Source organism: Aspergillus eucalypticola (assembly GCF_003184535.1).
Source record: "Aspergillus eucalypticola CBS 122712 chromosome Unknown BO83scaffold_23, whole genome shotgun sequence".
NCBI lineage: Eukaryota > Fungi > Ascomycota > Eurotiomycetes > Eurotiales > Aspergillaceae > Aspergillus > Aspergillus eucalypticola.
This window is the reverse complement of record NW_020290297.1, coordinates 400,928-424,974: the sequence shown is the minus strand read 5'-3', so window position 1 is coordinate 424,974 and position 24,047 is coordinate 400,928. Positions and strand designations below refer to the sequence as shown.

Below are 24,047 nucleotides of genomic sequence, written 5' to 3'. Positions count from 1 at the left end.
GGAGAATGATGGTGTTCAGTCTAGAACTTTTTTTGCTGCAGTCGCACACGGAAACATGGGTCCAACCTTCAGATCGGGTACAACATCTATGCCACACCAGTGTCCAATATCTCTCCTGATGTCACAAACTAGGAACAGAATTTGCCTTGCGTCGTTCCTTTCTCTCACCACATTTGGTGGAGCTATGCTTCTGAAGGTATGCGTTAATTGACTGTATCCAATGCACGCTCCTCAGGTCCACTCTGCCCACATGATGAATCCTCAGGTGGGCCACAGGGCGTCAGCAATCAGATGGCCATGGTGCGGTTGTCAAAGTCTCACAGCTTCACATGAGTTATTTTTCGGTTCTTACTACATCTTAGCCGAGCAGCTAAGCCCTACCAACACAGTAAGACGGTTTGCATGGACGGCCGAGCCACTAAAACAAGAAATGTGTGAGCATTGGACTCCACAGGATTTGGGAGTGTTTAATGGACTTCATTAGTGCTTAATCATACCATGAGAGGGCCTCGAAATCGGAACTTCCTTATCCAGCTAAGCCGAGCAGCCATATTTTCTGACAAATTCCACCGCAGTATCATTAGGCTAGAATGTGACAGAGACGCGTTGATTGAACTAACCTTCATAGTAAAGATCAACAAACGCAAATGGCAGAAATGGGCAATATTCACCATCTAAGGCCCTCCTTGGATCAGCCTTATTAGGGGTCTGAGTCAGATATGGAGAAGATGTCATCATAGTACTTCAGTAAGCGCCCAGGGATCAGCTACGCGAACCGTGATAGGCGGTATCCATTATGCGAGGGCCTTACTACTAATATCCTCGGTCGTGGTAGCGGAGCCTTGTGGCACAAAATCCAGTGGCACCGTTCACATCCTATCTTTCCATCTTCTGGCCATAACGCAAGACACCATGGTTGTTGATCCGGAGAAGACCGCGGCTGGAGAGGCCTCCGAGGCCACACCATTGCTGCAGAAGTCGGGTCCTGTCGTGTCTCCGCAGGCGTGTTATCAACATCAACTACTGCTCCGGTGTTTTTTAAACCTGAAAAACACAGTATCCAAAGCGACGGGTCTATTCAAGGCAGAGTATGACTACGAAATCAAGTCCGAAGTGGACCCGATAGCTCGACAATCCATGGTGGAGGAGCGCCGATGGTCAATCTATACCTCACGGGCTGTTCATCGATATTCCGTTTGGTGGGCTCAGATATTAGCAGATTCGGAGATGTCATCCTGTGAAAAATGTAGTATATCAGAGAAGCCGTGTGCACGCCACAGCGGATGGTCATGGACAGGGGACGAGTTACCTCCATTAGGTAGGCAATTGCAAACCCATCATCGGGGAATGATGACTGACGAACTGGGACGGAAGATAGATGTTCTAATGATATTCCATGCATTGACTCTACATCATAGATCCTTCGGAGAGGACTGCTTTCGACATAAAAAGATGGCACTATGGAACGAAGGGTTCCCCCTCCAGCTAGTCTCACAATGTATCGAACCGGATAACCTCACTTACTCGTGCCCCGAGTCCTGCAAACTGCACTTCGAAGGCATGACAAAGTTGGCTTGGGACAATGTTGATGACTCTGGTGGTGTGTCTATTGAATGCCCTCGATGTCAGAACCAAACCGTTGTGCCGTGGTCGACGCGGCGCAGAAAAGGCCTTGCAGAGGAATTGTTGCAATACTGCCAATCGTGCAAATATGGTCTCGGAAACCACGTTCTTGTTGTCCGGAAGCTTCGTCAAGACTTATATCTACTGCTGCGTAGAGATCTTCCATTGCCAGGGACCTGCTGGAGCGTGGAGGAAAAGCACGGCATTTTGACTCCTAACAAGGCACCAAATGAGTTTGTCAAACGATACCTCATGAGCATGCTTCTCGAAGAGACGCGCCCAACGAATCTTTTCCCAAATATAAGCCAAACCATCGAATCCCTTGGCCGAACAGTGGTGAAGCCAGCTCTACCTATGATTCATGATATCTTTGAGCACTATCAATATGTGGAGAATTCTTCCTGCAATCTGCGTGCTGCTGTTACGAGGGTGTTGGAGTCGGCATCAGCAATGCAGGATACAAATCTGTCCGAAACTGATTTCGACTCACCACACATGGTGACTCAGTACATCGCGTTCCTGCGAGGGCAAGGCAAGGGGTTCTTATCGGGGGGTCCTGATCTGTCCGAGATAGATTTGACGGATCCTACTATGTGGGTCTGGAGCACGCATTTGCTGACGCCGCGTTCATACTCGGAATTCTTCCGGCGCGTGGGCAATGGTCTGCCCGTAGATTGGCAGCCGCCTCATTCTCCGAAATGCAGTTTGTGCCTTACGATGCGTCCTCCTTCATTTGCTCGTCGGTTCTTCCAGGGACTCGTTTCCTTGTCAGCGTGGAAGGAGTTCATGGAGGCTGCCGCGTAGGATGCTTTATGCGATCTCGCTTCTGCCGGGCAGTGGAAAGACGATTAACTCGATCTCTGTCAGCGAGGCAAGAGATAACAGGATATGCTATCATAAATGGTATGAGGTCAACATCAATTCATCTTGTAAAGGAATAAATACTGAAGATGATAGCCCAATAAGTTGGTTGGTACGCCCAAACACATATTCGAATTATTCTTGGTATTTTATCAGTCGACTAGTCTTCCGTATAGCGATAGTCATAACCAGGTTTATGGTGTGATATACGTGAATGTCCCAGGCAAGGCCACATGGTCTCCTTGTTCATCAATCTCATTTACCCCAACTTCCACCCCGCAGATGCCGTCCCAATCGACACAGACCCCCGAATCCTCCAATAATCGCTTCTCGCTTGATATTGCTCATACGGCCTGTGCCGATGCAGTACCCCACACTCTACCCTTGCAGCAACCCCAGGTCTCATGTTTGGCGTCAGGGACTGTGGGGGATCGTCCTCCACCCCGGCTCCTCATCCCGTATCCATTGCCGCAACATATTTTCCGCAGAACGTGATGTTACTATTGGTAACAGACAGCGCATGGACATTGAATATAGCCAGATTGTGCCATTCAATACCTTGTGAGAAGGTATTTACCCGAACAACTGCCGTTGTTCAGTTCCGACAGAAATGACGACGGAAGTAGTATTTAAAGCGCAGAGACGTACGAGTATGATGCAGGCAGAAAGACTTTTGGAGTCCGGCATCGCAAGCTTGCTTCGTTGAAAATGACGGAATTTCTCAGCTTTTTGGTGCTTTTAGGTGCAGCTGGCAGCAGCCAGCTCGCTTTCGCTTCGCCTGTCACGCAGAAAGCCGAGGCGACAAGGGCAACTTCACACTCCTACAGCTCGTTTACCTACACGCAGGTCACTTCAACTCGCTATGCTACTTCACTGAGTTCACCGCTGTCTTTTGCTACACCATTCGCTCCAGCATTTAGTGAAGCATCAACCTTGCTTCCCAGCAATGTGACCTATACCACATACTCTTTGCAGTCAAGTCAAACTGCCTCCCCTGACGGACAGTATGGTCAGAGTGCGTATGCTGCATTGTGGGCCAACCTGTCGTATACGTCGGCGCCCCCAATCACAACTACCGTCTCCCCTACGCCGGTTCCCTCCAGCGAATTAGTGTACCCTCCTACTCTGTACAACAGAATCGACTATGCAGATTTGAAGCTCCCATCGGACTTCATCTGGGGCGTCGCAGCCAGCGCATGGCAGATAGAAGGAGGCCTGAAACTTGAAGGCCGCGGCCCGTCTATTCTGGACACCATTGGTGCTATTCAGAGTGACGACAACTCGTCCGATGCCAACATCGCCGACCTGGGCTACTACATGTACAAACAGGACATTGCCCGACTAGCTGCTATCGGCATCCCTTACCTCTCGTTCAGCATCTCCTGGCCACGAATCGTCCCCTTCGGCGTCGCCGGCTCTCCCATCAACACCGAAGGACTCCAGCACTACGACGACGTGATCAATACCTGTCTTGAGTACGGCATCACCCCCATCGTGACCCTAAACCACTTTGACTTCCCGACAGCTCAAGCTACCGACTACTCCACCCTCACAGACAACTTCCTCTACTACGCGAAACAAGTCATGACCCGCTACGCAGACCGCGTCCCCTACTGGGTGACCTTCAACGAGCCCAACATCGGCATTGGCATTGCCTTCAGCTCCTACAACGACCTCACCCACGTCCTAACCGCCCATGCAGCAGTTTACCACTGGTACAAGGAGGAACTGCAAGGCACCGGCCAAATCACCATGAAATTCGCCAACAACCTCGGCGTTCCTCAGGACCCCTCCAACAGCAGCCACGTCGACGCCGCCCTCCGATACCAAGACTTCATCCTCGGTATAATGGCCAACCCATTATTCCTCGGCGAACAATGCCCTTCCTCTGTCCTCAACACGCCAAACCTCAACCTCACACCACTGACCGACTCCCAAATCTCCACGATCAACAACACCATCGACTTCTGGGCCTTCGACCCCTACGTCGCGCAATTCGCCCTCCCGCCTCCAGAAGGAATCTCCGCCTGCGCAGCCAACTCCTCCAACTCCGCATGGCCCGAATGCGCCAGCCTAACAATGATCCAATCCGACGGCTGGCTCATGGGCGATATGTCAAACGCTTACTCCTCCATCGCACCACAATACGTCCGCCAACAGCTAGGGTACGTCTGGAACACATTCAAGCCATCAGGAATATTGATCTCAGAATTCGGCTTCAACCCATTCGACGAGTCACTAAAGGAGGGCGACGCGCAGCGGTATGATCTGGAGCGTACGTTATACTACCAGGACTTTCTGGGGGAGATGCTGAAAGCGATTCACGAAGATGGGGTGAATGTGATTGGGACATTAGCGTGGAGTTACCTGGACAATAATGAGTTCGGGAGTTATGCGAACCAGTATGGGATGCAGAGTGTGAATCGTACAGATGGGACGTGGGAGAGGATGTATAAGAGGAGTATTTTTGATTATGTGGATTTTTTTCATGAGCATGTTAGGAGATAGCTGTTTAACATACTTGAATTGATTGGATGTTAGGGAGGTGTACAATGCATGCTGAGTACAGAAGGCAGGGTTACTTCCATTTAAAGAAATTATGATAGCTGTCATGTTCACTACTGTCCTACATGGATGTTAATACATTGCACATGTCTTCCAACCTTCCAGATAGTATGGAGTAGGTCCTAATAGTATACCATCCTACACAACATACCCATACAGACTTAATATATCACCCTAAACATGATTCCACCAACCAAAATACCCCACAAGTATTGAAGTATTACTACTCAATTCTACTCTCACCACCACCACCAATGCCTAAAATACCCCTCTACTCCATATATCCATCTCTTCTAAACATAGCCAAGTACACCATTCCAAAGGTATTCAACTAAACTCCTACAGAATTAAAATAGCTGCCTAAGCCCTCCTTCTCCCCCCCCCCCCCCCCCCTTCTTCCCATCCAATAACAACACTAACCCAATCCCGAAACCCATCACATCTTGGCATACAGCTCCCTCCGCTTGGCACGTCACAGCATCATCCAATAACTCTTCACAGATCCATGATATCTTCATCCCGTGTGTGTTATTTTTGGTATATCTGCTTGAACTTGAACTTTTCTTTCATGCTTCTTTCAGAGGAGGCGGGGGGGGAGGAGGTATTGAGTTGAGCTGTGGATGGATGGGCCCTTGCAGGATGCCGAGGGCGGTTATCTTTTCCCTTCTGTGTATTTGTAAACTTTGTCTTTATTTAAGTTGGGGATGAGGGGTATAAAGTACGGGGACAGGTCTTCAGGTTTGTGATTTCTTCTTTTCCCTTCTCTTCTCAGGAGATATAGACGGTTCTGCTCCCTTGGGTGGTGTATATATACTCTTCAATTCATCTGTTCGAACTACAACTCGTTCATCTCTTGATGAGATGGGATCCTTGTTTCTTGTTTGATTGTTTCACAACTTGAATTCGCTTCTCTCATTATTCATATTCATACTCAATAGAGTTTATGTGCACCAGCAATGCGGGGGTATATGCCTCATTATGCACATCAAAACAGAATAACAATGACATGACAGGTACAAAAACAAGGAAATGGTTCATATCCACCGTTTCGCCCACTTTGGTGTTACTTCATCATTTCAATACGCTACCGACAAGTTCTGCGCATCACAGCTTCAACTCCCCCGGATACTCCTGCGACGGACTCTTCCCCTTATCTTCCGACACATTCATTATCACCTTCTTAGAATACCCCACCTCATGAGTGCGACCATCAGTGTCCACGACCTGGAACCCCGAGCCGTACTGCGTGATCTGCTGCGGCTGCGAGTACATCTCCGGCGGTGGGTACTCGCTCCACGGATTCTCCGCCGCCATGGCCTTCCACTGGCGCAACTCCTCGTCCTCGCGCTCTTGGCGCCGCCACCAGCTGATGCCGAGTACACAGCCGATAGTCAAGATGATAAGGAGAATCACGAAACCCATGAGCGGCAGGCCGATCAGAGTTGCCAATTTATAGTTGACCCCGCCTCCGCTGGGCGTGTCCAGCAGGTTGCTGCTATAGGTAGGTAATTGTTCCTGGGCAAAGATCAACGACGGGCTGATCGGGAAGGCTGTTTGGGATGGAACGGGAAAGTGGCAGTCATAGCGGAGGGCTTCGATGACTATTGACCTTCAAGTTAGTCAAAACTCGTACAGAAGAGCTGGGAAACTCACAATTGGCCATAAGCACTTGCGTTTCGGTCAGGTTGTAGCAGAACTCGCAGGTTTCTATCTGATTATCGGCAAACGTGGAGGTGGAGCACCAGGCGCGAAGATTGATATCGTTCGGAGTGAGCAAGTCGAACTCGATCGCGCTGTCTAGTCCTTGGCAGGAAACCAAGCACTGCGACGAGACGCTGTCGACGCCCGCCGGATAACCGTAGACACAGGCGCTGAACGCATAGCGGAGGTTATCTAACCACGTTAACAACAGGTTTTAGATCGCACATGGAGCAGGCTTACACAATCCCCAGTCCACGTCCGTCACCAACGAACTGGGATCGTAGTAGGTACTGTTGAGCGCACACGAGACGCAATCTTTGAAGTTCTTGCCAGTCGTGGTGTCATTATAGGCCGCGTCCATGCAGACAATCTCCGAGGTGGTGGTGTTGGTGGGGTCGTTACAGACATCCCAGCATGGGGAGCCTTCGCTCACGTACAACGCTGTCGCCGGGGGTGCGACGTGGCTGACGAGCAGAAAGGACGCCGCTGCGGCAGCCGCTGCCCATCTCGATGTAGATCTGGGGCTTAGACCCCAAGAACCGAGCATCTTGGTATTTGCTTTGGGTCGATCGAGCGTCGGAGACGGTACGATAACCTCCCAATGCTACCGTTTTATCTTACGACCAAACGAGGGAAGGCTGGAGACAGTGCGGTCGACAGAACCCGCGCCGAGAGCACCGTGCAGCAAGAGGCAGAGAGGGAGCACAACCGGGAATGACACGATGGGGAAAGCGAGGGTAGAAATGTGAAGGTTAACCGGTCCCAACCCAGATAGATCGTCAGTTAAACGGCAGGATCGGTGCCATGGTGTGAATTGATAAAGCAGAGGGCCGAGGAGGGGAGACACCGTTCCGTCCCGGATTGGCAGACATGCCTGCCTCTTGGATGGGGTGAGGAAGATCCAACGAGCTCAGTGAGGAGCAGTAGCCCGGGCGCTTCGAGGGCCTCTCAGAAGCAGCGAAAGCGGGTTGTCTCTGAGGGAGGTGTGACGGTGATTGTGACGGCCAGTGCAGCAACTCCTGCCGCTGCCAGGATGCACGTTCATTGGCGGCTAGTGGCATGGAGCTGCGGGCAAGCCGTGGATGTGATGCGCCGTGATGGCCGCAGATTGGCGGCGAGCTCTGACCTGCTCGCGGGGATGGGCGCTTACTCGCGCCTCCGCATTGGCCCAGGGTGACTGGCTGCTTGCCTATCACATCCACTGCCACTAATTAGCATCCCTGCTCATTTTGGATCATTGCTGTCCAATGAATCCATCAGCCCCTCCGGTGTTGATCGCCCTAACTTAATTGGGGCTTCGAGAGGAGTCGTGCTGCCGCTGTTGGGGCGTAGAGACACTTATCCATAGATTGGGGTCAAGATGACCGTTGCTGTCACCTACGGCGACACGCCAACATACTAGCTGGGAATAATTATCACGCCATGAACGGATTTCCAACAATTTAATCAACCCCAAAAAGGTAATGAGAAAAGTCCACACAAATCAGCCAAAGTATAAACAAGAGAATCAAGGAAAACGCCTCCCGAAAGGAATGAGACGCCACAATGCATGCAGGTTAAATCTTTTGCCCTCTCACGGCTGAATTAAGATTCCCATCCACCCAAACAAAGTAGGCCAGTCCGGCGTAGCTCGGCCGTGACTGCCATGCCCAAAGTCAAGCAAGCATGCACGCAAGTGATATACGCAAAATTCAAAAATCAATCAGAAAGCCTCCCATGGGTCCTGCCCCAGATTCCAGTAGTTATCCGTACAATTCATCATACGACGGCACCATTTCAGGTTGTGTCGGTAAACTCAGCGGCTCTGGCTTGGGGCGCCGTACCGATTTTCGATCATGTTGCGTAGACAGACGGTGTCCCTGCGGTCGCTGGTCGTCCGACGGATTCGAGGGCACCGAAGAGCTGTAGCTGGTATGCTTCGACCCGGCCGTTCCAGGTGCTGACATCGGAGGGTCCATCGTGTGTCTCTGAGCGCTGTGCCGACTACGCATGCGAGATGTTACCGACAAGGGAGGCGATTTGGATGCTTGCGAATAGGCATCAGCTTCTTCTTTCTCGGCTGGATTGTGGTCGCGGGAGACATTTAGAGGAGCGGGCACGGCCACCTCGTCTTCCTCATCTTCAGAGGACTCGTCTGAGCACGACGCATGGTCGCATTCGCGGGGAGAATCCAGGACTTTCGACACGCCGACTGGAGGGCTCTGCTGTTGGTTTTTTCTTCGCATTCGACTAAGTTGTGCATCATAATGGCCGGTAGGAATCGTCATGGCTGAATCCACGGATGGCGCCCGCACATTGGCATCCCCAATGCGGCTGTAACTCCCCAGTCTCGGCGCGGTGGCGGATCGATTGAGTTCTAAGGAGCCATGCCGTCGCTCGTGGTCAGGAGAGGCTGAAGTTGCGCCGGTAGAAGACTGATCCCATTGACTCCAGGACCCACCGTTTGGATAAGTGATGGAGACATCCCCCCATCGCGAGTGCAGCTCTGAAGATAGCTTTCGCTTGCGTCGTAATTTTTGGATGATAGCCGTCATGGTCACAAGAGCGTCCTTTCTTAATGTAGTCGAGCTGGAGCACCCGGGCCCGCGTCAGCATCGACCGCACAGGTCCCTCCAAGAACTCGGAGGAAAAACTAGGTTAAGAAGGATCAAGTCCAACCACGGTACCTTAAAATGTAAGGGCCCGCCGTCTACGGGTTTGATTTAGGTCGGGTGCCTCTGCTTCAGAGGCCCCCACGAGCCGGTCCCGAAGCTGCCTAGAACAGAAAAGTAAGATAGGAACAGGGACCAGACAGCCACCGAAAGACTTGCATGGAAAAGTGTCAAAACGGGGGATTGAACACCGAACAATCGAATCCATCGGCCGAAAGCCGGCTGCATATCGCCCACAGGATGGCAGAAGAAAGACCCTTTCAGGGACCAACGCTGAATTCCTTCAGGGAACGATCCTCAGTGCGAAGAGGGATGAACATCGAAGCCCAGCGAACGGGACGGACGGTGAAAGGCGAGCAGACACTACCTGAACCCGACAGAATGGTTCACCCTCCATCACAGCGGACATTTTGTCGCCCTGGGTGGGGAGGCCCGTCGGGCGTACGCGGCCAGTGGGAGAAGTCTCAGTCAACCGGAGGGGGATCGCCCTTTGTTTTGTGAGCGGGATGACGATTCCGACGCAGTGACTGGTCATGGGAGAGCCTCTGGAGCAGGGAGCAGAACCGGTCCGCGTGCCTGGAGATGGTAAAAGAGGGGAGAGCAGTCGGGAGAATAGCTGAGCGGCGCAGTCAACTTGCAGGCAACCTGCAGCCAGCCTACCGGAGGGGGCTGCTAACAGACTCCGGGAAGTTGGCGACATCCAACCACAGCAGTAGTTGATAGTCCTCCCTTGGCGTGGTCCATCCAGCGGCTGCGAGAGAGATATGGAATGGGTGTGACACAAGGCAATCCTTGTTCTGGGAGATGAATGGACCTCTCAGCGGCTACAAAATGGGCGAGATCCCTGTCGATGTGAGGGAGGGAGCGTGATGAGGAATGCCACTAGTTGTCGTAGTAGCAGTAGTAGCAGCAGCTGGACTCGAATCGACAGCTCGACTGCCGCACCAAACTCCGACGTAGCATTGCTAACCGGGGGGTTGGAGGTCGGAAAATTGATTGGCGCAGAAGCTTCGATGGGAACCAGGGTCTGGAGGAGGAGAAGAGGGGAAGCAGCAGCGACAATCACCGGTTGATCGTCGCGGTTGGGCCCGAACCACCCGTCGAGCTTATCTACGCGCCGTGATGGAGACGGCGCGCGAGGGCCAGTGTAGTGGTCACTTGTCACTTGTCACCGTGCAGCAGTCGAGTCCGGCCGATTGTCTAGCTGCAGTAGAGTGAGACATGAGGGGGAAGAAGATGGTGGGAACGCTGTGGGTTGGAAGAGATGGAAGAGGAGGTGGTGGTGGAGGAAGAAGAAAAGAGGAAGAGAAGGGGGGAGGGAGGGGGTCCCCCAGTGGCTTGCCGCCTTCGGGCTCCTCCACGCTTAATTCTTTGGCAGTCACTCATCAATCTGCCTTGGCTCATCACACCATGCCCGGCACAGTAATTTAGGCCGGAGATATGTAGATGATGAAGAAAGCGATTGTGTGGTTGGGTGGAGCGGGGATCCATCCTGGTTCAGTTCGTCCAGGATGAGGGGAGAAGAGAAGGTGACTTGCAATGAAAAAGATACAATAGTAGCAGGACAGACAGGAATGGAAAAGACAATAGTAGATACGTACCTAAGTCAGTCATATCATTTTCCCATCAATTTCTTCATCCCATGTCTAGTCTGCAATCATCATCATTGTCGTCGTGATCATCGTCATCATCATTAAAGCCATAAACCCAAAACACCTTAACACCCAACAGCACCAACCATGACGCCAACCACCCAACATAGGAACATAAGAAAGACATGACTATATTCAGCCTACCCAAAATTCGTCACCAAGCGTGACAGCACCGGTCTAGGTCGTTGAACCGACTGGCCTTCCTCCGCCTCACCACCTGGCCTGTTGACCGGCACATCCAGCCTCTCCTCGACCGCAAAGCTAAAGGCATTCGAGTCTCGATCTGGCACTCTTCTTTGAGGCTCTATTCCCAATCCTGAAATCCGATACATACTAGCTGTGACCCCAGGATATGGCACCGCGATGCCGACCATGCCATCAACCCCGTGGTACCGAGAGGGGTCATACACAGGGAGGGGCTGATACGCCGGCGGGGGATCCTCAATGACCCTCTGCTGAGGATGATGTTGCTGTTGTTCAAGACATGATGAAGGTTCCTGCTGTGTTGTGGAGGTGATCTCAAGTGGGTACTCGGGAGTCTGAGGCTTGCTTCCTTCCAAGTCAGGATGATACTGATAGTACCCAGTGGTGGATTGAGACAAATGATGGGCGAGCAGGCGTTGCTGCTGACGGCGATGACGGCGTTCATTGCTTCGCTTCTTGCATCGGATGAGGAGGATGGCGCTTATGACTTGCAGGACAGAGTGAGATGAGATGGTGTCGAGCCCCAATGTTCATGGCATAGCAAGGAAGGAATGATTGATGGAAGGTGACAACATACTCATGATCACTGCTACTCCTCCAAACACCACGCCAATAATTATCTGATCCCGACCGGACGAGGGAGACTCCACGGACGATGATGAGTCTTGACGAGGATATCCATCACGAGGCAGGATCATCGTGCATACCCTCTTGGTGGGTATGACGGATAGATGGGAGTGAGTGGAGCGGAGTGGATAGCAGAATGGATGACAACTTTCTTGCTTGCTTCAAGCACCAACGCACGCAGCACAATGATGAAACAGCACACCAGAAAACGAAACAAAACAGAATGCAGACCAACCCACTGGAAAGAACCAGAGAGCCCTTCGACTTAAAATACTACTCAAGCTCACCAGTCAATTCCATCCTGGCGCTTGAAAAGTGCCTTTCCCCGCTCGGCATCTATTTTAATCTCACCGAACCTGTCACTCAACCAGGGACTCGCACATCACAACTCGTGGAGATGAACGAACAAGCAAATACCAAGCCAAAAATAGCATCCCGATAAGGTGTTAACGGGATCCATTGGATGAGAGACGTGGAGTCGCGGTGCCTGAGCGCTTGGAAGGAGTATGTTCTAAGGGCGCTTATTCGCGATGAGGGTCCGGGAGGGTACGAAAATAGCATATCCTATCTGTAGCTAATTCTGTAGGGCTAGCCGGACTTGAAATAGACACATATCTCCATCGTTCATACAAATACCAACCTCCCAATTCCCACTCTCACTGACGGAACAAAGAGAAGAGAAAACGGAAAATCTACTCCGCAAAAGGCCTATAAACCAACAACCCCCCCTCAGTCTCAAAGTTCACCTCAACCCCAGCACCCACAAAATAAACCCACCCTTCCTTCAACTCAAACTTCTCACCGTCCACACCCATCCATCCACTGCCCCTCACAACAACTAACAAACTCACCCCCTTAACCGCCCTATGCACCTCCTTCTCCCCCTTCCCAAGCCTTACCCCTAGCACCGAGAACTCTGAAAACGGCGGCTCATAAACCTCCGTCTTCCAACACTTCCCAACATCACTTTTCTTCCCCCTCAAAAGAGCGCTATCCACATCATGCGGTGTGAAACTCAACGACCCCGTAAACAAATCCACATCATCGCTCTCCGCCTTGGGACAAAACCCCGTATTTATGACATTATCCGACCTAGCCATACACTCCATAATATCTCCGGTAAGATACGCATGCATACTATCCGCAGGTACGCAAACCGCCTCCCCAGGCCCAAGAGTCATATAATTCATAAGGATCGTGGCGACAAGACTCCCGTTATCGGTATCAGGGTACATCTTCTTCAATCTAGTCAGTAGGCCAGGGATGTATCGCTGGTTCGGGCCGAACTGGGCCTCTGGGATGGTGAGCAGGGAGGAGATGGTTTCGGAGACCAGTATGGGTGGAAGAGTGAGTAGGATGCGGGAGATTTCGCGTAGGAGGGAATCGTCGAAGGTAGGGGCATTGGTTTCTGTGGGGAGGAAGCGTTGGAGAGGGGCGAGTTTGAAGAGGTTTTCGATCTCGTGTAGGGGCTTGAAGCCGACGAAGAGCTCGAAGTTGGAAAGGGCAATGGCAATTTCGGGCTTGTGATTCGGGTCCGAGTATTTGTCTGGCTGGGATTCATGGAGTTTCTCGGCGAGTTTTTTGTCAGGGTGGATTTGGAGAGGAAGGGCTTTTTGGAAGGAGAGGATCTTCACTCGTGCAAATATTCTGTCAGTGTTTATTACAGGATGATAAAAATGGGGTAATAGAGGTTAGGGATATACCTTCGGGAGAAAAGGCACCTCCGTACCCCATTTCTTGTAGCCTTCTCCCGTGACCTCGGGGTGCTTTTGGAGGTATTCGCTTAGGAGTTCACCTGTGGCAAGGATACGAGATGGGACGGTGGGATATGTGCCCATCCACATCTAGTCACAGCTACTTAGTACAATTATCTCTGAGAAGGTGGGTACTGGGACATACCTCAGAATAATGCTGATCATCCTCCACTTCAATTGTACCAGGCGTCTTGGAGCAGAGTACACCAGCTAATGAGTTTTTACCTTGCTTACCCCAGGGATCATTCTATTAACGTCAGTTAAATTCGCAAATTTATGTCAAATGTTGTGATTAATTGATGCATACCTTGATCCCGCACTTAAGCTGAAATACCGAGGTGGTCATTGTGATGAGAGAGAAATCAATTTATATGTACTAGACTCTGACAGAAACTCGATGATACTTCATTTAGGCCAAGGAGAAGAACATTTCATAGGGTATACCGATATTTACTTATATATGAAGTTCGATGTTGACTGCGTGAACATGGCGTCATGGACTGCGTGGAATGGCCGGATGGAATGGCGTCATGCCCTGATCACTACTGCCATGCCCTGATGGTCTCGCCCTGGCCCGGGAAGCCTTCCGACGAGTGATGGAGTTTAAATCTTAACCTTTCTTATCTTATCTGCACATACTGTATTCTCTCTTAAGCGATTCAAGTCGTAGAAATTTGGAAGACAATAGTCCCTGAGGATGCAATTAGAGAGTAGTGGTGAGGGCGGGCCGTCAAGTTGACGTCAGTTCAGTATGGAATGTTACTTAACTAAGTACTATGACTGCAACGCTGTCAGTGTTAGTAATCTAGGGTAATGCTACGAATCATCACTAGTAACAAATTTTGAGATAATTATAGTCGGATGTTAATTATCAGAACCAAGAAATCTATTATTTTGAACGGCTAGTCCAAATGGACTGGAAATTTGCTCAGAAATCCGCCAACGCCCTAAAAATATATGCAGATGCGCTAAAGTCCCCATCACGGCCGTCACATATGGAACTAGTAATGCATCGCTAAACCGGGTCAACATCACAACAAAACAATCATTGATTATCCATAAATATCATCGGCATCCGGGACCATCGCTGTCGTCAAGTTTCTCCCAGACCGGCCCCGCTTCTCCGTACTAGATCCCCCACTGCGACCCAACGCCGGACTGCCCCGTCGACTAGCAGCAGCACTATAGTAGTCCACACTGCTCCTATCTCGTCGAGTAGATAAAGGTCGTTCATACCGCTCCCTCCTCTCTTCATAGTACTCATCATCGTAGCAGTCCTCTGCCGCATCAGGATACCGGCGATGACTCCGCCGCGTACCCTCACTCGGACAACTACTCTGCACACTATGCCGCTGACTCGACCAGCGACGTGAAGTCGGGAGTCCAAGTTCCTCAGCATACTGAGGCGCAGTAGGGATGTATTTGAATCGGGGAGAGTGCTGACTCTGTCGAGAAGCCTTTTCAGCCATCTCCGTGGGATAATCTTGGTGAATTGGTCGGTAGGTAAACTGAGATACCCGTCTTTCTGCTTTGGTTTGACGGTCGGTGGGGGTATTGTTTTCTTTAGGGTCGTCGGTGGTCGGTTTGGAGCGGGAGCTGATGCGCATGGAAAGACGGCGCGGGTTTAGCGCCTTGACGGAGAAAGAGCTGGGTTGGGTAGAGTCGTGATGATCCTCGACAGGACTATCCTGTCCTCGACTTAGAACTTCGTAGGCGGGTCGTCTGCGGTCTGATGACCTGTGGGGGTTGTCGCGCTGGTTCCAGGAGCCCTCGGTGGGAACGGTGATGCCCACGTCGCCCCATCGTTCGTGCAGCCGTTTGTGGGATCCGTTCTTACGAAATCGACCGAGAGGGCCGGTGACTATACTGGCCATGGTGGAGATGGAGATGGAGAGATGGAGGATGATTGGATGGAAGGACACAACTCTCAGCCTTAAGATAGCTGGAGATGACACATGACAGTGGCAGAGGATAAGCTCTCTAGATTGGAGGCTTCTACCCCAGACTCTCCAACGGTTGGCCTGGTAGCTAGGGACTAGGCAGGGTAAGGTGCAGCAGACACGGTGCTGACAGATGCACGTCTAGCCAGGGCAGAGATAATAGGTCGAGGTGATTGGAGGAACAGGAAAGGCAAAAAAGAAGACAAGTTAATTTAGAGTATAACAGGCAGGATGCAACAACCTCGCCAAGCACAGACCATATCAAGATACTTTGTCAGAAGAATCGAAGTCAGGCTTTCTCCAAGGCTGCCAGTCTGGTTCTGAGACAGCCTCGTCTGAACATGGCGGATGGTCCATATAAAAGCCTTGCACGAGCAGGGGCCGCGATGGTGATACCTTTCTTGTTCCACCATCGATATCAAAACACATCATGCATGTTCATTTGTTTTGTTGCCAAGTTTAGCAGCACACTCCATGCCCATCACCCGCATCATGGTTGTCTCATCGTGGGTTAGCCGCCCGGGGTGACGGTTGGGCGCTCCAGCCAAGGGTTCGACTGGAGGGATCGTCCGGCGGGTGGAAAAGGAATACCACTGATAGGCTGACCAGATGCCATGATCTATTTTCAGATCACTGGTTTACCGTCCTAATTAACCGCCCGGATTCGGGGAAAGAATGGTGGTAAATGCGGACGGATTTAGAAGCACTAGTTGGTCACTTGCAGCAGCGTCGCGCCCGGGAACCCCTCCCTCTGGCTCTGAAACCACTCACACTCTATTCCATCTGGTGTGGGAGGCCACTTCATCCCATCCGGCGTTTCATCTGGTCGGTAAGTAGGGCTGGGAGCCAATGGCAGGTGGTGCTTCCTTGTGACCTTCTATTCTTGGAGCTGGACTCGTTAGTTGTGTGATAGGGCCTGCTACTGTGCTGTTACTAAGCTGTGCGGGGCTTCAGGTTGTGAAGTATTGACCTGGAGTAATATTCTAGCAGGTTAGCAGGTTATGGAGTCTATACTAGTTATGAAAGCTATACTCTTTGGAGGAAAAGTCGGTTATATAACAGTAGATTAATGACTAAGAACAGTGGAGGCTGTTGCTAAATAACTCGACTTAACCTTTCATGGAAGACATATTACAGAACCATGTTCCCTCTGTGCAATCAAGATATCCTAGACAGTATTCGAAAGAAAAAAGCACTGTTTCATCACCTGCAATTCTTGAATGTTCCCAGGTAATCCCTAGAATGGAAAAGTACAGCGGAGCGTGTGAACCACCTGGTGCGCCTTATGCTCCGCATCCGCCCATTGAAGCCCGAGTACAATATGAGGTTTCCTAGAAGATTGACTGCATCTCCCTCATGATAACTCCAATACCATTTAACATCTCATTCCTGTGCATGGGTAATTCCACCCGACAGGGAAACCACTGTGAGGCAAGACTGGCTCCTCGATGGCTGGTAAGCAACATTTTGAACACCAGGCTCCCAGTGACAAACCCCATGAGATCATTGAAAAACCGCATAATCACATTCAGCCATGGTAGATGAATCTGGTTGCTAAAAAAATCGATACCGTCAATGATGCATATGATCACCCCGCTTGGGATACGTTTGACCACTTCGGCAAATAAGCGGCAAAGGAACATCACATCTTGCTTCCTGACGGCGTCCAGACCATCCTCTAGCAAGAAGCTGAGATCTAGGCGGTTAGACTCGGCGAGAGTGAGAGTCAATTGATTAATAAGAGATCTCAACATCTCCCTGACTCCAGCCAGGCCATCTTGCGTGCTGCAGTGTTGCCGGCAGAAGAAGGCGATTGGTATCACTGGTTCAGATGGGGTGAGAGATTTCAATAACACCGAACACATGGAGGTTAGCGGTGAGATGGGGCTTTCTTGCAGGATATCCTGCTCCATATTGGAGACCACAAGGACTTGAGAATACATTCTTTGCAGCCAGTTGCGAAATCGGGAATCCTGCAGAACGCCTGTCACCTGGTCTTCGGCATCAACGCCTAGCAGACTCGCTGAGATCAGTAGCCTCCGTCTCTCAGTAGTGATGATCCCGACCGTGCGGTGTATAATGTCAGTACTAGGGAAGGGTTCCGGCGAATGGAGAGCAGTGAGGAGCTGCTCAATCGTGATGCATGCCTGAGTGGCCTGAGAAGCCATCGCGGCATGGTATGCAAGTACTGGATAGAGAGATTAGTAGCAGCAATAAGAAATGTGCCCACCTGCTCGGCGATTCGAAACACTTTGAAACTCACTTGGTTGTATCTGTCTCATGTAATCCCGTAGAATGGCCTCACATCTCTCCCAAGATGCTGCAGCTTGGACCAGGTGCTTCAGATCCCCTCTTATTGCATCCTGCCCTTGGCCGATCCAAACCACATTTTGGCCCATATCATGAACTTCGATGCTCAAGCAGGACTTGACGGCTGTTTCAAAAGCCTTTGCCTTCTCATCGACACTGGCACCGATCGTAGCTTCCAGTTGGGCTCCATAGTCATCTTGCTGAACGACTGCCTTCCCTTTTTCCAGCATACCTCGAAAGACTAGACGATCGTGAGACGCTGAGTCAAAACAATGGAGGTGCAGTTCTTACCGCCCCTTTTCTTAGAGATCCACTTCATAATTGCCTCGATCGCATCCAAGATGCAAATGTAAAGGTTATTAGCTTTCTCCAAAAGCGTTTCGCTCCAGGAGTAGGTATACAGGTAGGGTGAGGCATCCTCGATTGGCCGAGACAAAGTCTCCAGAGATCCTAGAATAATGTCGCGAACGGCATTCATACGATTTGCTGCCTATTATATTATGAGCAACCTGGTATGACAGAGCAAGTGTATGGCATATAGTAAATCAGGGAGGTAATGCAAAGAGGTACGACAATAGAGAAATGTGCTAATACGTACATTGTAAACCAGCTTGAGCCCTCCACATAAAACGCCCATATAGTCTCCACTGGGGACCAGCGCAGTAAGAAATTCCAATCGGGAAGCAGTTTCTCCCATGCTTCGTATTGATCTCCGTAAGAAGTTTTTCTTTCCGTTGGATTTATACCGTAGATCCAGCGCTTTTTGGGCCTCTGCGCGAACCTCCTCCCATGTATGGGTATGTTCGAAGATATCTTTGGCCTGGCTATCTGAAGTAGTCTGGAACAACTCTCTCATGGCAGACTTGAATCTATTTTTTCGATCTTGAACACTGCCAGTTCGCAAAACACATCGTGAGTCCCAACATCAACATGTTCATAACGACCTGACAACTCACTGCGGTGGAGGATCAGGAATGTTGTTCTCCCTCTTGCGCTGCGCTTCTGCGAATGCCCACGCTGGATCAATCCTGGGAGCATTATGCTTCATCCAGGGTGTGACTATGGCCATGCTGTCTTCCATGTTCCCGGTGTCAAACATGTTCTGAGGATGTTTTTACGGGCGGGTGATTAAAGCTGAGCCGCGATATCAGCACCATATCAAGCATGCAGAGGGGTAAATGGGCCGAATGAATTGTTCATATGGCATCCCGGAAGAGACATGCGTACAGACTACCTATCAACTTCGGGGTTCATCGGGGTTCATCGGGGTTGATTGGGGTTGATAGGGGTTCATTGGACGCATGCATGTCTGCCCAAGTTACTCGTTGCTTTTTCATGTAGTCAATGAGTTTCAGCTGAAACCCCATCCTAATGGATCGGCATGCTGGTACCTTCTTAGCAGACTATATTATGACGTCCTGCACATCCTATTGCACCATTCCACAATCGTGGAGAATGCAACGGCCAATCACCTAAACTATTGGCTATTGTAGTGTGCAGCGGCACCCACAGGTTATCTGCGCACCTACTTACTCGCTCTTAGTAGTAGACACCAGTGTGGGTTCAGCTGAACCTGCGACTGGCTTATAAATACTGCTCTGAATTCCTTGCCATTTACTGTGGTACTTGTCCCATTGTCCTCATTCCCAAGGATCTTGGATATCCCACAATCAGTCTCGTTCCAGCATTCCCTTATCTGCTTGTCCCACGGAGGAATTCGAAGACAATAGCGGCTGTAGAGAAAATGGCCGAAAATGTATGTTTTGTTCAGACTTCTGAAGTGTTTATCCAGCCAGCCAATGCTAATTCGATGAGATAGAATACCTGCACGATGGAGAAAGATGCCGCAGTTGTTACCAATTCAAACCCTACAACTGGGGTGTTTCTCTCACTGAGGACAAATCCCCCGGCGGATGATGGTGATGATGACAATGCAGAGGAACACTCAACGCCACACGGTCGACCCAAATCTGATATCATTCCTAGATCGACCGTAGAGAAGTGGTTCAACGCCAATGACCAGTCGATATCTCAATTAAAAACATTACAAGATCAAGCATCCAAGGCTTTCGAAGTTGCGAAATTTGACTGGAGGGATAACATAGTTGATATCATTAACTGCCTTTATGAACAAATGGCTGGGTTACGCAAACTCAATAGCGAAATAGCCGAGTCGCTCTATGAAGAGAAAAGGGATATGCGGACCTCTGTCCCGGAGATCCATCGTTCCAGTTGGGGCGAAACGGCCATCTCCTCCAGTTTCTCGACCAAGTATTTCTCCCTTGAGATCCCGAATACCGAGCCCTCAGTGGGCGATATCATATTCATGCGCCGCAACCGCTGGTCAAATGCTGCCTTCAGCAAAGAATCAAGTGACCCTCTTCCGCTAACTACGCTACCGGAACGAATCAAGATCAACTCGAAGCGGTTGATGAGCTTTTTCAATCACGAATTTTGCAATGGGGCTCTGGATTATGACACTACAAATCCCCTAAAGTTTCTTCGGCCCTTCAAATCATTGGTTTATCTCGAAAAGAAAATTCGGGCCAGGTTGACAGAATTGGAAACTGCTTTGAAGCAAAGGCAGGACTATTCAGAAGGGGGTATGCAAGTCATGGAGAAATCTACCGTAGAAGACAATTTCTATAAGGGTGCAGTCGAGGATCCGTCGTCGTTGGGTCTCTTCGAGCTCACCGCATTGATCATGGATCTCCGATGCCTGACGCGATTTATGGATGAGACCCTTGGTCCAGCCCAGGCGAGCCTAGCTGCTGCACCGGAGATGGTGCGATTCGTCGATCTCTGGTTTCTCTTTGCGCAAGGAACGCTGGTGTACATCAGAAACAGCAATGCTCCCCAAAAGATCTGGAAGGTGGTGCAGCGAACGGGGGGCCGCCGCTACCTGAGCGAGTCGGGTCGCACCAACGATCTAACCACTGGCACATGGGCTCCCTTTGTGCTGGACTGCTTCTATGTAGACTTTGATGGGACCAAGTTCATTCCCGTCTTTCACCAAGTGAGAATAAACGGGTTCGATGGCACCCAAGCCGTCAAGTCCCTCCCTGTTCTCCCGTTCGCTGTCGCGGAAAAGGAAGGTTTCACAGACCGAGAGTACCTGATGGCCCGAGGGAGGCAATTCTTTGATTGCACGAAAAGGTTTCACCATTTGGATTACACTGGCCGGTGCCACTACTTGACTCCCGCAGGGCGAAAGCTGACAGAGCTAGTCGACGAAATTCCCCGTAGCGCTTCCTTCTACTCCGAACACATCGACAGCGATGTGATCGTAGACTTTGCACGCGCGTTGGAGGAGATCCCGTGGTGGCGCCCGATGACCGGTGAACATGACTTTGGCGCTACCGACAGTGCTGAGACCGAAGGAGGACCCGGAGTCGAGAATGATGAAGCCTGGGATAAACGATTCACGGATGACTATATGGAAGGCCAGGCTCAAGTTTGGGAATCCTGGGTCAAAGTTGGAGGTGGCCCAGCTGATGATGACTTGTTGATCCTTCCTGACAGGGTCTTTGCCTTTGTGCTTTCGACCAGGCGATGGGGTATGTTCATTATGTGTAGCCTGCTCTCAGCAGTTGCTTCATGGCTAACAATGCGGGTTCTTTTACCCACTCACAGCTTGTCTCCAGATTGGACGAGGGCCAAATGGGACTGAACAACTGCGCCAGAGGGAAGCCAAAGGCGACCCATGGCTAAAACTACGCCTTCCGGAAGGCCACAAGGACATGGTTCAGTCCTTAATTCACGCGCATTTTGCCCGACAAACGTCTAATGGGGTCCATTTTGACCTGCTCAGGAACAAGGGTAAGGTGCTCAGGTCTATATACTCTATATACCTTCATCGATTTCTTCATCGTTCGTTCTAATGTTTCTGATAGGGAATGGAGTGACAATCCTATTACACGGAGTACCCGGAGTAGGGAAGACATCTACGGCTGGTAGGCTGCGCAAGCTCTTTTTAGCCTAAGCGTACCCATTGCTGACGATAATCAACCTTAAACAAATAGAATGTGCTGCCATAAGTACCAGTAGACCTCTACTGCCTGTCACATGTGGTAAGATATTTACAATGCCGATACTGTCGGAGGGGGCTTACACTTGGATTTTCAATTGATGTAGGAGATCTTGGACTCACCGCTAGCGATGTGGAAGAAAGACTCAAAGAAATCTTTCGACTCGCTCAGGATTGGAAGTGCATCATGCTTCTTGATGAAGCCGATGTGTTCTTAACTCAACGCCGGGCATTTGACGCCGAGAGAAATGCCCTCGTCTCAGGTAGGATAGAAGTCTTCTTTCTCTCTTCTTTGCCCGGGAAGATCACTAACTCCGGGATACCTAGTTTTCCTTCGTACATTGGAATACTATGAGGGGATATTGTTCCTCACCACCAACCGAGTGGGAACCTTTGATGAAGCCTTCAAGTCTCGCATTCACATGTCTCTCTACTACCCGTCCTTAGACTGGCCCCCCACCCACGATATTTGGTCTGGCCACATCGATGAAGCGGTCCGCGCGGGAATCGTAGTCAACAAGGAATCCTTGCTCCAATATGCGAAGAGAATATTCGAACGCCAGCAGCTTCCAGGATCGGGTCCTGTTTGGAACGGCCGGCAGATTCGCAATGCCTTCCAAAGTGCCCTTGCGCTGGCCACATACAACTGTCACAACAAGGATTCCAAAATCGAGCTCAGCACGATGTATTTTGAGAAGGTTTTCGAATTGTCGGATAAGTTTAGCAATTATATATGGAGTACCCAAAATATGCAAGACGATGCGGAGCGAAACCGCAACTCCATGGTCCGACGAGACGATTTTAGCTATAACGCATTTGGAGGGCTCTACTCGCAGCCTCCTCCGCAAGGCACCACCTTTCAGCCAGCAAACCCCCAAGGAGGTTTCCTTCAATCAGCATCCCCACCATTCGGACACCAAGCCACACATCAAATGGGAGGCCTGGGCGGCGGCCAGACCTATATGGGAAACGCTCAGAACTTCCAGGCCAGTATGCAGCCCATGCCTAACCCAGTGGGTCAGCAACTTGGTCAGCCATTCCAACAGCAGCAACAGCAGCAACAGCTAAGCTCACAATCCACCCTGCAACCACAATACCATGTGTTCAGCAACGGCAGTACCAATAATAGCTATGGCTTGCAACAGTTGCAGCAGCAGCAACCTCAACAGCAGCAGCAGCAGCAGCCAAGTCCACAGTTGACCCTGCAATCCCACCCTCATATATCAAGCAACAGCGGAAACAGCGACAACTATACCTTGCAGCAATTGCAACCACCACAGCAGCAACCGCAGCAAGCTCAATTCCTCTCGCAACCTGGTACCATGGCATCACTTACGCAAACTACAACATCACAGTCCGCATTGCCGACATTCGGTCAGGGTCAGCCCTTTGGCCATTCGTAACCAGGTTGTGTCTCGCCTGCTGCTACAAGCCTAGCTGCTTTCTTACCATATGGAATGATGTCCTTATTTGAAGGAAACCAGTGGCAGGTACTACTATTGACGAGCATATAGATGATTCCATTTTCGGTGTTTTCGAACCAAATCAACTGCTTCGTTTATTTTCGTTCTCTTCTTCTTCCTTTCGTTTTCTTTTCCTTCCCTATTCTTATTTTTTTTTTTTTTTTTCCTCTTCTCCATTGCTTTCCTCTTCTATCCAAACGGACTAAAAATGAATCATATGTTCAGGTGCAATTAACATAAGTATCCCTAACAATTTATCCCGTCTCAATCTATTGTCCACTGCCAACTTAACCAGTAGATTCAATAATAACCCTTTAGCCTCTGACCATCACATACTCCTTGGCCATTGACTAAATCTCGCGCAACAGAGTAACGCAGCTACATCCATCTAATATAGATTTAGTGACAAACACCACAGTTACTGACCTGACATAGGAGCTCAATAAAGCTTGATCAATCTTCTTGGAATGCATATAGATATGTGTGTGTCTGTGTTTGTGGCTTGTTTACTACTATGCTATGTGGGTTCCTCGGATGAAAGCAGAATTGTAGATTGATACATGGGTTACCGAGCGTCTTCCTTTATGATTTTGGATCTTTTCAGTCATAATCGAGACATATCTAGTAGTAGTATTGCTGAGTCTATCGAAGGGTCGATTTCTGAGTCCT

The 24,047-nt window shown here is 50.3% G+C and overlaps 11 protein-coding genes across 11 annotated transcripts; 4 read left to right on the top strand and 7 right to left on the bottom strand.

Moving 5' to 3' along the window:
* Positions 1-35: 35 nt before the first annotated feature.
* Positions 36-295, top strand: BO83DRAFT_380841 (uncharacterized protein; the record flags this gene model as incomplete). Its single annotated transcript, XM_025531849.1, has 1 exon — positions 36-295. A coding segment is annotated over exon 1 (152 nt), but the record flags the coding sequence as incomplete, so codon positions are not given.
* A 617-nt stretch (positions 296-912) lies between these two features.
* Positions 913-2,503, top strand: BO83DRAFT_343661 (uncharacterized protein; the record flags this gene model as incomplete). The annotated part of the gene is made up of 2 exons (XM_025528697.1): positions 913-1,318; positions 1,379-2,503. The coding sequence occupies 2 exons, from the start codon at positions 913-915 to the stop codon at positions 2,425-2,427; spliced, it is 1,455 nt and encodes a 484-aa protein (XP_025385311.1). The 3' UTR covers positions 2,428-2,503.
* A 689-nt stretch (positions 2,504-3,192) lies between these two features.
* BO83DRAFT_366594 (beta-glucosidase) lies at positions 3,193-4,992 on the top strand (the record flags this gene model as incomplete). Its single annotated transcript, XM_025529719.1, has 1 exon — positions 3,193-4,992. One exon carries the CDS (start codon positions 3,193-3,195, stop codon positions 4,990-4,992), a length of 1,800 nt encoding a protein of 599 aa, XP_025385310.1.
* A 940-nt stretch (positions 4,993-5,932) lies between these two features.
* Positions 5,933-7,122, bottom strand: BO83DRAFT_380838 (uncharacterized protein). Its single transcript, XM_025531848.1, has 3 exons — positions 6,991-7,122; positions 6,703-6,942; positions 5,933-6,650 (listed from the first exon to the last, which is right to left on the bottom strand). Exons 1-3 carry the CDS (start codon positions 7,109-7,111, stop codon positions 6,154-6,156), a joined length of 858 nt encoding a protein of 285 aa, XP_025385309.1. The 5' UTR covers positions 7,112-7,122; the 3' UTR covers positions 5,933-6,153.
* A 1,029-nt stretch (positions 7,123-8,151) lies between these two features.
* On the bottom strand, positions 8,152-9,560 carry BO83DRAFT_104753 (uncharacterized protein). The gene is made up of 3 exons (XM_025525885.1): positions 9,557-9,560; positions 9,417-9,501; positions 8,152-9,318 (listed from the first exon to the last, which is right to left on the bottom strand). The coding sequence occupies exon 3, from the start codon at positions 9,282-9,284 to the stop codon at positions 8,493-8,495; it is 792 nt and encodes a 263-aa protein (XP_025385308.1). The 5' UTR covers positions 9,285-9,318; positions 9,417-9,501; positions 9,557-9,560; the 3' UTR covers positions 8,152-8,492.
* On the bottom strand, positions 9,417-9,689 carry BO83DRAFT_380835 (uncharacterized protein). The gene has a single exon (XM_025531847.1). The coding sequence runs from the start codon at positions 9,627-9,629 to the stop codon at positions 9,453-9,455; it is 177 nt and encodes a 58-aa protein (XP_025385307.1). The 5' UTR covers positions 9,630-9,689; the 3' UTR covers positions 9,417-9,452.
* Positions 9,685-12,129, bottom strand: BO83DRAFT_410344 (uncharacterized protein; the record flags this gene model as incomplete). The annotated part of the gene is made up of 5 exons (XM_025534208.1): positions 11,835-12,129; positions 11,198-11,744; positions 10,342-10,558; positions 10,182-10,283; positions 9,685-10,152 (listed from the first exon to the last, which is right to left on the bottom strand). Exons 1-5 carry the CDS (start codon positions 11,953-11,955, stop codon positions 9,685-9,687), a joined length of 1,455 nt encoding a protein of 484 aa, XP_025385306.1. The 5' UTR covers positions 11,956-12,129.
* Positions 12,130-12,429: 300 nt separating this feature from the next.
* On the bottom strand, positions 12,430-14,349 carry BO83DRAFT_366584 (mannose-6-phosphate isomerase). Its single transcript, XM_025529718.1, has 4 exons — positions 13,946-14,349; positions 13,784-13,885; positions 13,588-13,728; positions 12,430-13,512 (listed from the first exon to the last, which is right to left on the bottom strand). The coding sequence occupies exons 1-4, from the start codon at positions 13,982-13,984 to the stop codon at positions 12,577-12,579; spliced, it is 1,218 nt and encodes a 405-aa protein (XP_025385305.1). The 5' UTR covers positions 13,985-14,349; the 3' UTR covers positions 12,430-12,576.
* Positions 14,350-14,494: 145 nt separating this feature from the next.
* Positions 14,495-15,961, bottom strand: BO83DRAFT_380831 (uncharacterized protein). Its single transcript, XM_025531846.1, has one exon. It carries the CDS (start codon positions 15,510-15,512, stop codon positions 14,691-14,693), a length of 822 nt encoding a protein of 273 aa, XP_025385304.1. The 5' UTR covers positions 15,513-15,961; the 3' UTR covers positions 14,495-14,690.
* A 775-nt stretch (positions 15,962-16,736) lies between these two features.
* Positions 16,737-19,022, bottom strand: BO83DRAFT_410341 (uncharacterized protein). The gene is made up of 5 exons (XM_025534207.1): positions 18,845-19,022; positions 18,487-18,778; positions 18,180-18,378; positions 17,842-18,129; positions 16,737-17,766 (listed from the first exon to the last, which is right to left on the bottom strand). The coding sequence occupies exons 1-5, from the start codon at positions 18,985-18,987 to the stop codon at positions 16,910-16,912; spliced, it is 1,779 nt and encodes a 592-aa protein (XP_025385303.1). The 5' UTR covers positions 18,988-19,022; the 3' UTR covers positions 16,737-16,909.
* Positions 19,023-19,632: 610 nt separating this feature from the next.
* Positions 19,633-23,318, top strand: BO83DRAFT_429812 (ATPase; the record flags this gene model as incomplete). The annotated part of the gene is made up of 7 exons (XM_025535490.1): positions 19,633-19,644; positions 19,708-21,445; positions 21,522-21,707; positions 21,782-21,841; positions 21,911-21,958; positions 22,023-22,178; positions 22,243-23,318. The coding sequence occupies 7 exons, from the start codon at positions 19,633-19,635 to the stop codon at positions 23,316-23,318; spliced, it is 3,276 nt and encodes a 1,091-aa protein (XP_025385302.1).
* Positions 23,319-24,047: the final 729 nt, after the last annotated feature.

Coding starts and splice junctions, on each gene's coding strand:
- BO83DRAFT_366584 (XM_025529718.1), bottom strand. CDS start 13,984: ATGACCACCTCGGTATTTCAGCTTAAGTGCGGGATCAAG. Junction 13,886..13,945: donor AGCTTAAGTGCGGGATCAAG/GTATGCATCAAT, acceptor TGACGTTAATAG/AATGATCCCTGGGGTAAGCA. Junction 13,513..13,587: donor AGGTGCCTTTTCTCCCGAAG/GTATATCCCTAA, acceptor GCACGAGTGAAG/ATCCTCTCCTTCCAAAAAGC.
- BO83DRAFT_410341 (XM_025534207.1), bottom strand. CDS start 18,987: ATGTTTGACACCGGGAACATGGAAGACAGCATGGCCATAGTCACACCC. Junction 18,779..18,844: donor ATTCCTGATCCTCCACCGCA/GTGAGTTGTCAG, acceptor GCGAACTGGCAG/TGTTCAAGATCGAAAAAATA. Junction 18,379..18,486: donor GGCTCAAGCTGGTTTACAAT/GTACGTATTAGC, acceptor ATAATATAATAG/GCAGCAAATCGTATGAATGC.
- BO83DRAFT_380838 (XM_025531848.1), bottom strand. CDS start 7,111: ATGGACGCGGCCTATAATGACACCACGACTGGCAAGAACTTCAAAGAT. Junction 6,943..6,990: donor GGACGTGGACTGGGGATTGT/GTAAGCCTGCTC, acceptor TAACGTGGTTAG/ATAACCTCCGCTATGCGTTC. Junction 6,651..6,702: donor GCAAGTGCTTATGGCCAATT/GTGAGTTTCCCA, acceptor GAAGGTCAATAG/TCATCGAAGCCCTCCGCTAT.
- BO83DRAFT_380835 (XM_025531847.1), bottom strand. CDS start 9,629: ATGCAGCCGGCTTTCGGCCGATGGATTCGATTGTTCGGTGTTCAATCC.
- BO83DRAFT_104753 (XM_025525885.1), bottom strand. CDS start 9,284: ATGACGGCTATCATCCAAAAATTACGACGCAAGCGAAAGCTATCTTCA.
- BO83DRAFT_380831 (XM_025531846.1), bottom strand. CDS start 15,512: ATGGCCAGTATAGTCACCGGCCCTCTCGGTCGATTTCGTAAGAACGGA.